Source organism: Octopus sinensis, linkage group LG1 (assembly GCF_006345805.1).
Source record: "Octopus sinensis linkage group LG1, ASM634580v1, whole genome shotgun sequence".
Taxonomy (NCBI): Eukaryota; Metazoa; Mollusca; class Cephalopoda; order Octopoda; family Octopodidae; genus Octopus; species Octopus sinensis.
In genome coordinates this window covers 204,263,256-204,281,760 of record NC_042997.1, presented here as the reverse complement: position 1 = coordinate 204,281,760, position 18,505 = coordinate 204,263,256, and the positions used below count along the sequence as shown (strand labels likewise).

Sequence of the window (18,505 nt, the reverse complement as noted above, 5' to 3'; positions counted from 1 at the left end):
ATCAGTTCAGATGATGTCATTATAAAGATGACCAGAACCTCTGTATGCCAGTCAACAGAATACACATGATGATCATCATCATCATTTAATATTCCGCTCGTGGCCGTGGCTGGTGCATCGGCCACAAGCACCATCCAAATCGTGGCCGATGCCAGTGCCACCTCGACTGGCTTCCGTGCCGGTGGCACGTAAAATGCACCAATCCGATCGTGGCTGTTGTCAGCCTCGCCTGGCACCTGTGCAGGTGGCATGCAAAAAGCACCCACTACACTCACGGAGTGGTTGGCGTTAGGAAGGGCATCCAGCTGTAGAAACACTGCCAGATCAGACTGGAGCCTGGTGCAGCCTTCTGGCTTCCCAGACCCCGGTCGAACTGTCCAACCCATGCTAGCATGGAGAATGGACGTTAAACGATGATGATGATGATGATGTTCCATGCTGGCATAGGTTGGACAGGACCTAACAAGCCAGAGAATTCATCAAACTCCAATGTCTGCTTTGGCATGTTTTCTACAGCTGGATGCCTTTCCTGTCACTAACCACTTTACAGTTTGTACAGGGTGCCTTCTCCATTACACTGGTACTAGTAAGATTGCCAAGTGACTCATAAGACAAAGAAGAAGCACCCCCACCTCTCAACTGAGGAAGAGGTCATAGTTGATGGGGAAGGTGGCTATGCCAGAAGGTGAGAAGCTAAACCAGTGGTTCTTAACTGAGGTCCATATGGCCACTGAAGGTCTATATAAGATTTTGGAGGATCTATACATCATCATCATCATCGTTTAACACCCGTTTACCATGCTAGCATGGGTTGGACGGTTCAACCGGGGTCTGGGAAGCTAGAAGGCTGCTCCAGTCTGATCTGACAGTGTTTCTACAGCTGGATGCCCTTCCTAACACTGACTACTCCGTGAGTGTAGTGGGTGCTCTTTACGTGCCACCGGCACAGATGCCAGGCAAGGCTGGCAATGGCCACGATCGGTTGGTGCTTTTTACATGCCACTGGCACGGTAGCCAGTCAAGGCGGCGCTGGCATCGGCCACGTTTGGATGGTGCATTTTATGTGCCACCGGTACAGGGATCACAACTACAATTTCCATTGATTTTTTATGTTGATGTACTTGACTCAATAGGTCTCCTCAAGCACAGGGTCTATACAACAAAATGATAAATTAAGAATTCACAATATTTTAAGGGTCCTTGATATAAATTTTGCCTTAACTGCATGTATAGGTATGTATTGCAAGAAACAGCAAGGTTTCTTTCTCTAACATTTTGTATAATTCAACTTACACAAGTAAACGTACAAAGAACAAAATAGGAATTTCGAAAGAAGTTTCTATAAAGCTAGGTTTTAAACATCAAATGGGTATGGGGGGGGGGGGCACCAGAATAAAATAGTAATCAAAGAGGTCCATCATCATTGTTTAACATCTGTGTTCCATGCTGGCATGGGTTGGACCGTTTGACTGGGAACTGGCAAGCCAGAAGGCTGCAGCAGGCTCCAATCTGATCTGGTAGTGTTTCTACAGCTGGATACCCTTCATAACGCCAACCACTCTGAGAGTGTAGTGGGTGCTTTTTATGTGTCACTGATACAAGAGCCAGTCAGGCAGCACTGGCATTGGCCATGTTCGGATTGTGCTTCTTATGTGCTACTAGCACAGGAGCCAGTCGGGGCAGGGTGCTGGGATCGACCATGTTCGGATGGTGCTATTTACATGCCACTGGCACAGGGAGCCAGTCAGGCAGCACTGGCAACGACCCATGCATGGGCAACGACCCACACATGGGCCCCCAGGTTACAGTATGAAAGAGAGACAGGCACAGATGTCTTGATACAGAAGAGATACATGGTTACCCGATGTTATATGAGAGTGAGTGGGAAAAGCGGGAAAGAAAATAAAGATATTGGTGATGAAGTGGTCAGAACATATTCTCAAAACTGCGAATATATCTACAAGTGAAATATACACAGGTTGAGTGTATATAACTGAAATACACAGGTGATATTATCATCATTTAATGTCCGTTTTCCATGCCAGCATGGGTTGGAGGGTTGACAGTAGCTGGCAATCCAGTGAGCTGCACCAGAATCTAGTCATCTGTTTTGGCAAAGTTTCTATGGCTGGATGCCCTTCCTAACACCAACCACTTTACAGAGTGTACTGTGTGCTTTTTACGTGGCACTGGTACAGGAGATTTTTTACATGATACCAGCACAAATCGGGTCACTGAGTAAGTTGCAAAGCAAAGACCTCAAAGTTGAGAGAGGGAATGGCGTAGAGGGAAGTGGTGGTGAGCCAGGCAAGAGGTTAGAGTATGATAGAGGTACTTGCCTCACTATCATCATCATCATCATCATTATTTAAGGTCCACTTTCCATGCTAGCATGAGTTGGACGATTTTCACTGAGGGCTAGCGAACCAGATGGCTGCACCAGGCTCCAATCTTGATCTAGCAGAGTTTCTACAGCTTGATGCTCTTCCTAATGCCAACCACTCCGAGAGTGTAGTGGGTGCTTTTTACGTGCCACTGGCACGGGGCCAGTCAGGCGGTACTGGCAACGACCTCGTTTGAATCTTTATACACATGCCACCGGCACAGGTGCCAGTAAGGCGACGTTGGTAACAATCACGCTCGAATGGTGCCCTTTTACGTGCCACCGACTCAGAAGCCAGTTAGCCGGCTACCTCAGTAGGACAAGGAAGGAGAGAAAAGTGGGAGAGTTAGAAAGAAAGAGAGACAGTGAGAGTGGGAAAAAGAGAAATAAATGGTGTAGGTCTACTGGGGGGGGGGGGTCTACCGACCAGGAACAGTGGGGGAAGTATTCACTGAAATCTCTGTTGATAGTGAAAAGTAACTTAAGTGAAGCTGAGCAGTCTTATTTGAGATTTCCTAAATGTTGTATAAAAGCTTCTAAAATGTTTAAATTAAATATTTTTTAATCGTTTTCCTAATAAAATGAAAAAATATAGAAATGAAGATTTTCAAAGATAAAACATAAAGTAATTAGTCTTACTTGTAATGGGTATTCTAGAATTGGTATTTCTTCATCTTCCTTTGGTCCAAACTGGCGCCGTGCAGCTGAATAACGTATTGCAATAGTCAACCCCATCTTCAAGAGTGTTGCTCCAAACCCAGTGATTGCAACTCGACCGTTTGAAAGAACAGCCAAGGAAATGCTGAACCGTTTGCTTTTCTACATGTTAAAAGAAATTACAAAGAAATAATTAAGTGTATAATTATGGCTGTTGTATGATATCAGACAATGTTTTGTTTTCATTGTTAAAATAATTCTTTTCTATTCTAAGCACAAGGTCCGAAATTTTGGGGGGAGAGGGCCAGTTGATTAGATCGACCCCAGTACACAACTGGTATTTAATTCATTGACTCCGAAAGGATGAAAGGCAAAGTCAACCTCAGCGGAATTTGGACTCAGAACATAAAGACAGACGAAATGCTGCTAAGCATTTTGCCCAGCATGCTAACTTTTTTGCCAGCTCGCCACCTTTAAAATATTCTTTTCTACACTAGGCACAAGACCCAAAATTTTTGGGGAGGGGACCAGTCTATTAGATCGACCCAGCGTGCTAACGTTTCTGCCAGCTCACAGCCTTGTTGTTAAAATAATTAATTAAAAGATATTGAACCGCTTTTACTACAGCCATTATGTTATGTCTCATTGAACCCTGTAATTATTTCTGAGGCAGTGGTCCCCAACCATGGTCCATATAACCTTTGGGGACCCAAGAAGATTTTGTTAAAGTTTATGAGCAATAAATTGGTTATATATCAATACTACACAAAATATTGCAACAATTACTTTTATATAATTCCTAGTATTTAATCATACAAATATGACAGGATTTATTTTTTAAGATGGGAGTCCAGTAATCAAAGGAGTCCATAAGCAAAAAATGATCAAGAACCACTGATCTCAGGCATCTCCTTTACCCTTGCAACAGCTGATTATGATGCTGCAACATCAGTCACCAGGGTGTCATACTTTCCTGTACAACCTGATTAACAATATGGATGACTAGACCACATCCTACTCCATCAAACATTTAAACAATTACAGTTAGAATAACACTAATCTAAGCAATTAGTGTTTTTAGAATAAAGTATAAATTAATGTTGTTTTTTACCTTATATGGTGACACATACTGTCCGTCTACAGTGACATCTGCACTCTTATTGAGTAAGTTTTCCCGCGGTATTCTCACATTGTTGAAAGAAACAAACCTAGAAAATAAATGAAACATATTTACTTTATTACAATAAAATAGGATACATCTCAAAGTGTCCACATAATACAAAATACATGTCATATGTTCACAGCTCATTCATGTTCACAAACACTTCATGTCAGCCAACTAGTTGAATCTCTACTGGTTTTATATTCATTACCCCTAGCAGTACATCAAGGAACATGGGCCTAGTGACTTGGGTGTAACACTTGCAATCACAAGATCGTGATTTCAATTCCCAGGCTGGGTAGTCTGTTGTGTTCTTGAGCAAAACATTTCATTTCATGTTGCTCTGTGATCATTTCAACATCCAGTGTGCGATACACACTTGTACATGAAATGTTGATTTGATGGAGAGAGTGAGCTTATCTGTAACACAAACATTTGATCACTATGAACAAATCATTTGTGTGGTTGTTTGGCAAGAAATTACAGAAGCCTCATCCGTTGTCTAATGACAGGGGAGTCCATAATCATTGGCAGCACACACACACACTTCACTCCTGACACATCAGAAATGGTTACGTAGATAACTGAAACCATCCTTTTAAGATTTGTCCTTTCACATCCTTCACACAACAAAAAATATGTCCCAAATTACCCAAGTGCTTTACAAAGAGCTGCCTTGCTTTATCGGCATTTCTTCTAGCGCTTTAGATTCTGAGATCAAATCCCACCAAGATCAAGTCTACCTTTCATTCCTCAAAAAAAAAAATGTACGTCAAATAATGCGGTTGATAGTATCAATTAACACTCTTTCATCAAAATTGCTGGCCTTGTGCCAAAATCAGAAAGCATTATGATTAAGGCCTTGACCTGGCTGAATGGTTAGCACAATGGACAAAATACTTCATAGCATTTCTTCCACTCTTTCCATTCTGAGTTCAAATCTCACCAAAGTCAGTTATAGCTTTCATCCAACCAAGGTCAATAAAATACAGCCAACTGCTGGGGTCAATGTAATCAATTAACCATCTCCACTAAAATTGTTGGTTTCATGCCAAAATCTGAAACAATTCTTATTATTATGAGTTCTTGGAGAAAGACCAGGATGCAAATTTTTTTTGATATTGTTGTATGATGTTCCCTAATTATATCTCACCCTTTAAAACAAAAGCTAACAGAACAATGTGACAAATCTAAGAACACCCTGTACCTCAAACAAGATAATGGCTATGTGAAGACATCAAAAACAGCGTTTCAGGTGCTTGGGAAGCAAACTTCTTAAGCACACAGCCACGTCTGGAATGAATCAACCCTAAGCACTTGGTCAGACACCTCTGTTAACAGCAATCACTCATTTCTTTACTGCCCACAAGGGGCTAAACACAGAGGGAACAAACAAGGACAGACAAACGATTAAGTTGATTATATCAACCCCAGTGCGTAACTGGTACTTATTTAATCGACCCCAAAAGGATGAAAGGAAAAGTCAACCTCGGTGGAATTTGAACTCAGAACGTAACGGCAGACGAAATACCGCTAAGCATTTCGCCCAGCATGCTAACGATTCTTATTTCTTTATTGCCCACAAGGAGCTACACACAGAGGGGACAAACAAGGACAGACAAACGGATTAAGTCAATTATATCGACACCATTGCGTACTGTAACTTAATTTATCGACCCCAAAAGGATGAAAGGAAAAGTCAACCTCGGTGGAATTTGAACTCAGAACGTAACGGCAGACGAAATACCGCTAAGCATTTCGCCCAGCATGCTAACGATTCTGCCAGCTCATTGCATTAACAGCAATTACTGTGTAGTGTTGATTCAAAACGGAATCATTAGGTCACCATGCAGACATCACAATCAGACCACAGTAGTTTCATGTGATTGGTCTGTTAAGTAATCAATCAGCATCAAGCCATAACACGATTCAATTTTCTAGAACTTTCTCATTGTCCCCATATATATGAAGGTGGTTTTTAGTGGTAATCGCAGAATGCTGAGACAGCCACATGTTCTGTCTCCATTTTCATCTCCACATCTAACCAGTTAAGACGGATGGCAGATAGCAGAACTGGAATATTTGTTGCCACAAGTACAGTGCAATTATTTTCCAGTTGTGATGAGGCCTGCCAAAGTGATTGCTATACCAGTAAGCTTGTCGTGAATCCCAAGCAGTATGTCTCCCCCACAATGTAATTATTGCTGTTAGTATTTGTAAAAAAGCAACACATAAAACACTATGTACAGTAATTAAATATTCTGTTAATTGTTCACAAGTGTTGTTAGTTACTTCTTCACTCAGAACCAGAAATACATTTTCATTCACCACCAACAACAACAACAGCAACCACCAGAAGCAGCCCCAGTGGCAGCAGTCATGAAAAGAAGAGGATCAAATGGATTGTCTTTCACTCGTTTTAGTCATTCAACTGCAGCCATGCTGGAGCACTGCCTCAAAGAGTTTACTCAAATGAATTAACTTTGGTACTGGCTCTTTTTCTTTAAGTCCGGAACTTATTCTATCAGTCTCTTTGCCGAAACCACTAAGTTATGGGGATGTAAACAAACTAATACAGGATAACATACAGAACCCTCACTTCTCTTTCTCAGTAAAGGATTCGTAGCATTTCATTTCCTCACTCAAACTGACAGTACCCTCTGCCAGCTTTAAACTAACAACAACAACAACCACCCTTAGATAGAAAAAGAAGAGAAAAACTCTCACCCATTGTCGAGGCCATTAATTGAAATTTTATGTCCCATGTCACCAACCAGAACTCCAGGTAATGCTTTCATTGTGTGTACATCTCTGATTGGAACAACAAAAGTATGAAGTCCATGGTTCACACCATCTGGAGTGTGCAACTGAGCATAGACAACAGCATGGCTTGCATGTTTACCAAGGTTACCAACCCACATTTTAGTAGCTTCCAATTGTGGTGTGTTCAGTATGAATTCCTATAAGTAAATTATTTATAAATGAATTAAAGTAATTATCAATGGATTAATCAGTAGAATATGTGTTGATATTTAAATAACAGGAAATGTGTAGAGATAAAGATATATACTGGCATTTCAACAATATCAACATAGACATTTTTATATTCAACCTTTTAGCATTTGAGCCAGTTACATCAGGGCCAAATATTCTCCCTGCTTTGTGCTCAAACCAACCAGACCTGGTCTCTAATACCTACCCAAGAATGTCATTGTAAAAATAATCATATCATCAAAACTTTGAAGCCACAAGATAATGCATGATTAATTCAAAACGATGGGAATAAAGAAGCATTGTATTTGGCAGAGAAATCTGAATGCTCGAGGTTAAACAATGGGAAATGTGTTTATTACAGTTTTACATTTAAAAAATGTGAAATGTATGTGTAGAAGGATGTATTTCCATTCAAACAATGTGGGATACGTCAGTTCAAAGACATATAGGAGTAGATTTCAACATTGTGTAACATGACAGTATAAAGATATACTGGCTTCTGTGCCGGTGACACGTAAAAAGCACCATCCGAACGTGGCCGATGCCAGCACCACCTCGACTGGCTTCTGTGCCGGTGGCACGTAAAAAGCACCATCCGAGTGTGACCGATGCCAGCACCACCTTGAATGGCTTCCGTGCCGGTGGCACGTTAAAAGCACACCAACCGATCATGCATGTTTGCCAGACTCCCTTGGCACCTGTGCCGGTGGCACGTAAAAAGCACCCACTACACTCTCGGAGTGGTTGGCGTTAGGAAGGGCATCCAGCTGTAGAAACACTGCCAGATAAGACTGGAGCCTGGTGCAGCCTTCTGGCTTCCCAGACCCCGGTCAATCTGTCCAACCCGTGCTAGCGCGGAAAACAGACGTTAAATGATGATGATAATGATGATGATGATTTAAATTTCAGGAAAGCGTGTGAGCATATAATAATATATGAGTTTATATTTAAGCAATGTGAATATATGGATTCTAAAGTATTATCCATCATATGACAGGTAACTTTGAAAGTATGCTTTTACCACCATGGGTAATATCCAGCTACATAAAATAATTTTAATTTAACTTCTATCAAACTTCTTGGTGCTAAGACAAAATGATGAAATGAATACTAATTTTCTAAAGAAAAATACTTATACCTTAAAATAAAATTAAAGAACATAAATTTCTCTTTTGTATATTTGCAATAAATGTTATTATTTCAATAAATTCTATCAACATAATCACAACCTATTCCATTGAAAATCTACCTCTGCAAAATTTCATTACAAAAATATGTACTTTTCAGAAAGTTTCCATCCTACACTTCTAACATCAATCCTCTTTCTCTCTCTCTCTCTTTCTTTCATGCTTTGTCAATATGATGAATACGCATATGTATGTATGTACATATGTAAGAATGTGTATATATGCACGTGTATCGAATTTGATGCATGACATAGACACACACACGCATAATTGATCTAAATAAACAGGCTCTCAGTCACATGACAGACATGATGTGATGACGGTGGTGGTGGTGGTGGTGGTAGATTAGTCACATGGACCAAAGAAACCAACAGCAGCAGCAAGTGGAGGCACAATGGCCCAGTGGTAAGTGCAGCAGACTCGCGGTTGGAGGATCGCAGTTTCAATTTCCAGACCGGGCATTGTGTGTGTTTATTGAGCGAAAACAACTAAAGCTCCACGAGGCTCCAGCAGGGGGTGGTGGCAACCCCTGTTGTACTCCAACTTTCTCACACTCTTTCTTCCTGTTTCTTGTCCCCGACTTCCTACGCAACCGCTGAGCCTGGATGTGCATTCATCCATCCGTCGATGCTCTCGGTGTGGGGGGTTGACCTGCTTTCTCTTCTGCGGGTCTTATGAATAGCAAAGGGCCACGTTTCGGACTTCTCCTCAGACACGATCTTGCGAGCTTTGGGACGAAGACCACTTTGCTCAACAAACAAACAAACAGCAGCAGCAGCAGCAGCAGCATCGCCTTCATCTTCATCATCATCATCATCATATGCAAGAAGAGACCAAACAGAAACTGAATAAAACAGAAAGTGTTGTAAACCAACCTGTGTTGAGGGTTGATAGGTGGCCACAGTTTGTATGGCTCTTGTGTTACTGCCATGACCCATCTCAGTGAGGGCAAAACAACCAAATATCTGCAGAAATACAACAACAACGATTAATAGTGTGAGTACAGTGGTGGCAATCGTACAGGAATATGAAGGTTATATGAATACAATGTGATGGTGATAATGCTGTGACGAATGTTATAGCATGAAAGTGAAGAGTAAAGAATGATGGTAATAGTACAGCATCATGTGAAAACAAAACTGTGACTCCTTTCACAAATTCAGTCATGACTGATCATGAGAGATGGAGATTTTTCTGCATTAACCCTTTCGTTACCAACCTGGCTGAAACTGGCTCTGGCTCTGTAGTACAAATGTCTTGATTTCAGAAGTTTTGAATCAAAATCTTCCAAACCTTAGTCACAATTTATGTTCCTAACACTAGCTTAATGATATCTAAGTTATTTTACTAAATTCATTGTTATATTTAAAATAATTGAAAGAAACACAGAACATCTCAAAATAAATACAGTAATGAAAGGGTTAACAAATGATTAATTTAACCCTTTTGATACCAACTTGGTTCAACTGGCTCTGGCTCTGTAATACAAATGTCTTGTTTTCAAAAGTTTTGAATTAAAATCTTCACCAAACCTTAGTCACAATTTATGTTCTAACACTAACTCAATGATAACTAAGTAATTTTACTAAATTCTTTGTTAAATTTAGAATTAATTGAAAGAAACACAAAATATTTCAACAGAAATATGGTGACAAAAGGGTTAACAAATGATTAATTTAACCCTTTTGATACCAACTTGGTTCAAACTGGCTCTGGCTCTGTAATACAAATGTCTTGTTTTCAAAAGTTTTGAATTAAAATCTTCCACCAAACCTTAGTCACAATTTATGTTTCTAACACTAACTCAATGATAACTAAGTAATTTTACTAAATTCTTTGTTAAATTTAGAATTAATTGAAAGAAACACAAAATATTTCAACAGAAATATGGTGACAAAAGGGTTAACAAATGATTAATTTAACCCTTTTGATACCAACTTGGTTCAAACTGGCTCTGGCTCTGTAATACAAATGTCTTGTTTTCAAAAGTTTTGAATTAAAATCTTCCACCAAACCTTAGTCACAATTTATGTTTCTAACACTAACTCAATGATAACTAAGTAATTTTACTAAATTCTTTGTTAAATTTAAAATTAATTGAAAGAAACACAGAACATCTCAAAATAAATACAGTAATGAAAGGGTTAAAGATGCTGAACTGTTGGGCAGACTACTACAGAGGTTTCTGAAGAGGAAAGAAGTGAGAGGAAGTTTTCTGAATAAAAACCGATTTGATTACATTGTCCTACAACTTGATTTTTTTTCCTACCACTCTGTTGCCTGTATTTTAAAGTTTCTATAGTCTTCATACCCATATATGTAGATTTGTATGTCATTGTTCAGTTTTATTTCAAGACTAGCAGTATCGCCCGGCGTTGCTCGGGTTTGTAAGGGAAATAACTATATAAGCATTTTTAGAGATGTAAAGTATAATAGCCATCTCAATATGGGGGGGGGGTTACTGTAGCTTTTTACGTTCTGAGATTTAATAATAAATTTTTATAGAGTTGCTTCCCTTATATATGCCAAAAATGCATTAAAAATGGGAAAAATTGATGGTAAATTTTTTTTTAAATCGTAGACTCATCGTAGATGCGCGCCAATACCCAGAAAGGCTCGATATGAATCACGACTATAAGATACCCGGTTTTGGTTAAACTGCACCGCAAAATGTGGGAGTAGTTAGGAATCTAAATCGTAGGAGACAGACAGCACACAACCTCACTTTTATATATAAAGATTTCTAGAAACAGTTTCCTAGATCCAAGGTGCCATCATTTGAATTTCAACACCAACAATAGGGTGGGTGGGTTTGTTTGTTTGTATGTAAAGGCACATGGCTCAGTGGTTAGAGCGTCAAGCTTATGATCATGAGGTTGTGATTTCAATTCGTGGACCAGGCTGCGTGTTGTGTTCTTGAGCAAGACACTTTATTTCACGTTGCTCCAGTTCACTCAGCTGTAGAAATGAGTTGTGACGTCACTGGTACCAAGCTGTATCGACCCCTTTGCCTTTCCCTTGGATAACATCAGTGGCATGGAGAGGGGAGGCTGGTATGCAGGGGCGACTGCTGGTCTTCTGTAAACAACCTAGCCTGAAATTCTGCCTCAGAGGGTAACTTTCTCGGCACAATCCCATGGTCATTCATGACCATGTATGTATGTGTGAAGATTTGTATGTGTGAAGATTTGTATGAGAAGATTTGTATCTTCTCATGCATATAGTTACATATCTAGACATACTCATATATATTTAAATAAGAAACTTCCGGAAAGTTTTAAAGATTTTCAGTTCCACTGATGGATTGGATCTGTAGTCTTCAAATTAGCTTTCTCTTTTCTGGTTTTGAGAAGCCTAATTCCTCAAGATTGGTATTTAGGCAGTGTGTTATATATCCCTGTGCCCCAATAATTACAGGTATAAACCTGAACTTGTAATCTGGATAGAGTAAATGCAGATTTCTCAATAGTTCAGCATAGGTATTCTCTTTTTCCCTGACCTTCAGTATATATGCTAATATCTGCTGGACAGCTAATTTCTGATTTCAGGATATGTGTGTATGTCTCTTCTATTTTTTAATTATTATAAATCTTCCACTGAGGAGGGAGCTGGTTTCCAACAAAAATACAAGGCTCCATCTTTGGTATGTAGTTAATACAAATTCATGTTTGGAACTTGAGAAAAGTCCTGCATAGTTTTACTGTTCCACTCACAGATTGAACTTGTAATGTATGAATCAGCCAGTCAATTTCTCTTTCTGGAAATCCCAGTTTATCCAGATTCTCCTTTAAGCATTTATTAACAAAATCTAGTGCTCCAATTATTATTGGTATGAATATGAATTCATAGTCTAGATATAGAAGCTGGAGGTTTCAAAGCAGTTGTCCATAGATATCCTCTTTATCTTTGATTTTCAAAGAGATATTTATATCTGCAGGGCAGCTGACCTCTATGATGGTACATACCTTTGCCCCTCTGCCCCAAACGACAAAATCTAGTCTGTTACGCTTACATTTGACAGAAGTTTTGATGGGAATATTCCACCAGTATTCCTTGAGTTGGTGTTTATGAATGTATTCAATAACAGAGGGATTTTCTAAGTTTATTTTGGGACAGTCTTTTTTGTGGATGGTATTGTAAATTGTTTTAGCAACAACATTATGCTGCTTAGGGAAGTAGTAACATGATGAAATTTTAGGACAGCTGCTAATCACATGCATGATGGATGGATGGATGTATGTATGTTATTAATGTGGTTTTGGGCTATAGCTGGTTAGAAAATTACCATTAGTTTCACATCTCTTAGGCTCTCAGACCTGCTGACTGGAGGTACATAAACTCTTTATTAATGAAGGTAAGAATACAGTCTTCGTCAGCAAGGTTGTGAAATAAAACCCAGAAATGAAATTCTTGAAAACAAAAACCCCTTTTGACAAGTTCTAGATGTATCTGAAAAGGGCCAATTTATGTATGGCTTCTGTTCACTAGTCAGCAAATGGAGAGTTCCATGTCTCCAACTTATATTTCCTCTCATGAGGGCACCAACTAAACACCTAACTTTTAGAATTTAAGAAATTTCCCCCTGAGCCAAGCAAATTTGATAGTGATGATGATGATGAGGAGGAGGATAATAATGATGGTGGTGGGAGTGCGGTGGGGTTGGGTGGTGGTGGTGATGATGATGACAATGATGGTAGTGGTGGTGGTGAGGATTTTATATTTTTCATATACACTGTGACAGCTGTGCAAAGAAGTGCCAATCCCTAACTATGGCAGGAACCTGTAGCAGAGTTAGACCAGGAAGACATGGGATGAGGTGGTGAAGCATGATCTCTGGACTTTGGGCCTCACAGAGGCAATGACTAACACCTTTGGCATTATATTGTGCTTGAGAAGAAGACCCATCAAGCTGAGCAAAACCACAGTTGTGGCAGATACTGGTGTCACATAAATGGCACCCGTGCCAGTGGCATGTAGAAGCACCTTTTGAGCATTGAGCTTCATGAAGACAAGGACCAAGACCATTTAGCATTATGCCGGTCTTTGAGCATTGGGCCTCACGGAGGCAACGGCCGAGTCTATTTGGCATTATGCCATGCTTGAGAAGAAGACCCATCAAGCCACAGTCATGGCAGTGTCACACAAATGGCACCCATGCCAGTGGCACATAAAAGCACCTATTACACTCCCAGAGTGGTTGGCATTAGGAAAGGCATCCAGCTGTATAAACCATACCAAATCAGACTGGAGTCTGGTGCTGCCTTCCAGCTTGCCAGCCCTGGTCAAACCATCCAACTCATGCCAGCATGGAAAGCGGACGTTAAGTGATGATGATGATGATGATGGCACTGATATAAAGTGACATATACACTTACTTCAAATTTTTTACATTTCTCCACAAAACTCTGGTGTCTGGCAGTTCCACTTGCTTGAATAACTCCAGCAAACATCTACAATTAAGAGACATGCTTCAATAATTAGACTATATTAAAAAAGTTAATTAAAAGAGCGGTTCTAGTAATGAGACAATACTTAATGAATTAACACAAAAACTGAAGAGAAAAGCATTTTACACACCGAATAATTTTCTTTTGTTCTATGTAAAGAGCACTCTTGCTGGTGCCATGTATAAATTATTGGAGCCAGTCCCACATAAAAAGCACGCAGTACACTCTGTAAAGTGGTTGACATTAGGAAGGGCATCCAGCAGTAGAAACCATGCCAAACCAGACAATTGGAGTCTGGTGTTGTTTTCCAGTTTGCCAGCTCCTGTCAAATCATCCAACCCATGTCAGCATGGAAAATGGACATTAAATGATGATGATGATGATGATATAAAGAGAAAAACATTTTGCTTAAATATGACAAATGATCTTCCATTCAAGTGTTGGGTCCCATGAAGGCAAGGTGGCTGAGTTCCTTTCAAGTGTTGGGCCTCATGGAGGCAATGACCAAGACCTTTGGCATTACGTCATGCTTGGGAAGAAGACCCATGAAGCTGAGCAAAATTGCAGTTGTGGCAGATACTGGGGTCATGCAAATGGCACATAAAAGCACCTATTACACTCTCAGAGTGGTTGGCGTTAGGAAGGGCATCCAGCCATAGGAAGCCATGTCAAATCAGACTGGAGCCTGGTGCAGCCTTCCAGTGTACCAGCCCATTCAAACTGTCCAACCCATGCCAGCATGGAATATAGATGCTAAATAATGATGATGATGATGATGATTTATAAAATTACATCATATATTCGATCAATTATTGACCCGGGTACACGTCAATCTACCCGGAGGTACCCCTCTATTAACTCCACAGGCAGATAGATATATGTGTGTGTGTGACTGAAAATATGTATATATACATATACACTGTAAATATATGTATATATACATATACACTGTAAATATATGTGTATATACATATACACTGTAAATATATGTATATATACATATACACTGTAAATATATGTATATATACATATACACTGTAAATATATGTATATATACATATACACTGTAAATATATGTATATATGCATATACACTGTAAATATATGTATATATGCATATACACTGTAAATATATGTGTATATGCATATACACTGTAAATATATGTGTATATACATATACACTGTAAATATATGTGTATATGCATATACACTGTAAATATATGTGTATATGCATATATACTGTAAATATATGTGTATATACATATACACTGTAAATATATGTATATATACATATACACTGTAAATATATGTGTATATACATATACACTGTAAATATATGTATATATACATATACACTGTAAATAATGTGTATATACATATACACTGTAAATATATGTATATATACATATACACTGTAAATATATGTATATATACATATACACTGTAAATATATGTGTATATACATATACACTGTAAATATATGTATATATACATATACACTGTAAATATATGTATATATACATATACACTGTAAATATATGTATATATACATATACACTGTAAATATATGTGTATATACATATACACTGTAAATATATGTATATATACATATACACTGTAAATATATGTATATATACATATACACTGTAAATATATGTGTATATACATATACACTGTAAATATATGTATATATACATATACACTGTAAATATATGTATATATACATATACACTGTAAATATATGTATATATACATATACACTGTAAATATATGTATATATATACATATACACTGTAAATATATGTGTATATACATATACACTGTAACTATATGTATATATACATATACACTGTAAATATATGTATATATACATATACACTGTAAATATATGTGTATATGCATATACACTGTAAATATATGTGTATATACATATACACTGTAAATATATGTGTATATGCATATACTGTAAATATATGTGTATATGCATATACACTGTAAATATATGTGTATATACATATACACTGTAAAATATAGTAATATACATATACACTGTAAATATATGTGTATATACATATACACTGTAAATATATGTATATATACATATACACTGTAAATATATGTGTATAACATATACACTGTAAATATATGTATATATACATATACACTGTAAATATATGTATATATACATATACACTGTAAATATATGTATATATACATTATACACTGTAAATATGTATATATACATATACACTGTAAATATATGTATATATACATATACACTGTAAATATATGTGTATATACATATACACTGTAAATATATGTATATATACATATACACTGTAAATATATGTGTATATACATATACACTGTAAATATATGTGTATATACATATACACTGTAAATATATGTATATATACATATACACTGTAAATATATGTATATATACATATACACTGTAAATATATGTATATATACATATACACTGTAAATATATGTGTATATACATATACACTGTAAATATATGTGTATATACATATACATTGTAAATATATGTATATATACATATACACTGTAAATATATGTATATATACATATACACTGTAAATATATGTATATATACATATACACTGTAAATATATGTGTATATACATATACACTGTAAATATATGTGTATATACATATACACTGTAAATATATGTATATATACATATACACTGTAAATATATGTATATATACATATACACTGTAAATATATGTATATATGCATATACACTGTAAATATATGTATATATGCATATACACTGTAAATATATGTGTATATGCATATACACTGTAAATATGTGTGTATATACATATACACTGTAAATATATGTGTATATGCATATACACTGTAAATATATGTGTATATGCATATACACTGTAAATATATGTGTATATACATATACACTGTAAATATATGTATATATACATATACACTGTAAATATATGTGTATATACATATACACTGTAAATATATGTATATATACATATACACTGTAAATATATGTGTATATACATATACACTGTAAATATATGTATATATACATATACACTGTAAATATATGTATATATACATATACACTGTAAATATATGTGTATATACATATACACTGTAAATATATGTATATATACATATACACTGTAAATATATGTATATATACATATACACTGTAAATATATGTATATATACATATACACTGTAAATATATGTGTATATACATATACACTGTAAATATATGTATATATACATATACACTGTAATATATGTATATATACATATACACTGTAAATATATGTGTATATACATATACACTGTAAATATATGTATATATACATATACACTGTAAATATATGTATATATAGATATACACTGTAAATATATGTATATATACATATACACTGTAAATATATGTATATTATACATATACACTGTAAATATATGTATATACATATATATACACTGTAAATATATGTATATATACATATACACTGTAAATATATGTATATATATACATATACACTGTAAATATATGTGTATATACATATACACTGTAAATATATGTATATATACATATACACTGTAAATATATGTGTATATGCATATACACTGTAAATATATGTGTATATACATATACACTGTAAATATATGTGTATATGCATATACACTGTAAATATATGTGTATATGCATATACACTGTAAATATATGTGTATATACATATATACTGTAAATCATCATCATCATCATCATCATCATTTAGCGTCCGTTTCCATGCTAGCATGGGTTGGACGGTTTTCAACTGGGGTCTGGGGAGCCCGAAGGCTGCACCAGGCCAGTCAGATCTGGCAGTGTTTCTACAGCTGGATGCCCTTCCTAACGCCAACCACTCCGAGAGTGTAGTGGGTGATTTTATGTGCCACCGACACAGGTGCCAGACGAGGCTGGCGAACGGCCACGCTCGGATGGTGTTTTTATGTGCCACCGACACAGGTGCCAGACGAGGCTGGCAGACGGCCACGCTCGGGATGGTTTGTTTTTATGTGCCACCGACACAGGGCCAGATGAGGCTGGCAGGTGCCAGACGAGGCTGGCAGACGGCCACGCTCGGATGTTTGTTTTTATGTGCCACCGACACAGGTGCCAGATGAGGCTGGCGGACGGCCACGATCGGATGGTGTTTGTTACGTCCCCAAAGCACGGAGGCCAGTCTATGCGGTACTGGCTACGGCCACGTTCGGATGATTTTCTGTGTGCCACCGGCACTGGTACCACAAGATACAAATTCCATTTATGTTCATCTATTTTGATTTGTTTTGATTTGATTTGATTTTCACTTGCCTCAACAGGTCTTCACAAGTGTCACTTGCCTCAACAGGTCTTCAATGTATATATACATATACACTGTAAATATATGTGTATATACATATACACTGTAAATATATGTATATATACATATACACTGTAAATATATGTGTATATACATATACACTGTAAATATATGTATATATACATATACACTGTAAATATATGTATATATACATATACACTGTAAATATATGTGTATATACATATACACTGTAAATATATGTATATATACATATACACTGTAAATATATGTGTATATACATATACACTGTA

At 36.9% G+C, this 18,505-nt stretch overlaps 1 protein-coding gene across 1 annotated transcript in view; it reads right to left on the bottom strand.

Moving 5' to 3' along the window:
* The window catches only part of LOC115215484 (peroxisomal acyl-coenzyme A oxidase 3), an 80,334-nt gene that overhangs the window by 31,687 nt on the left and 30,142 nt on the right, over positions 1-18,505 (bottom strand). Inside the window, exons 3-7 of the mRNA XM_029784650.2 lie at positions 13,759-13,833; positions 9,259-9,348; positions 6,930-7,162; positions 4,152-4,248; positions 3,023-3,202 (exon numbers count right to left, since the gene is read on the bottom strand). Coding sequence (XP_029640510.1) covers positions 3,023-3,202; positions 4,152-4,248; positions 6,930-7,162; positions 9,259-9,348; positions 13,759-13,833 — 675 coding nt within the window. The remainder of the gene's footprint in view (positions 1-3,022; positions 3,203-4,151; positions 4,249-6,929; positions 7,163-9,258; positions 9,349-13,758; positions 13,834-18,505) is intronic.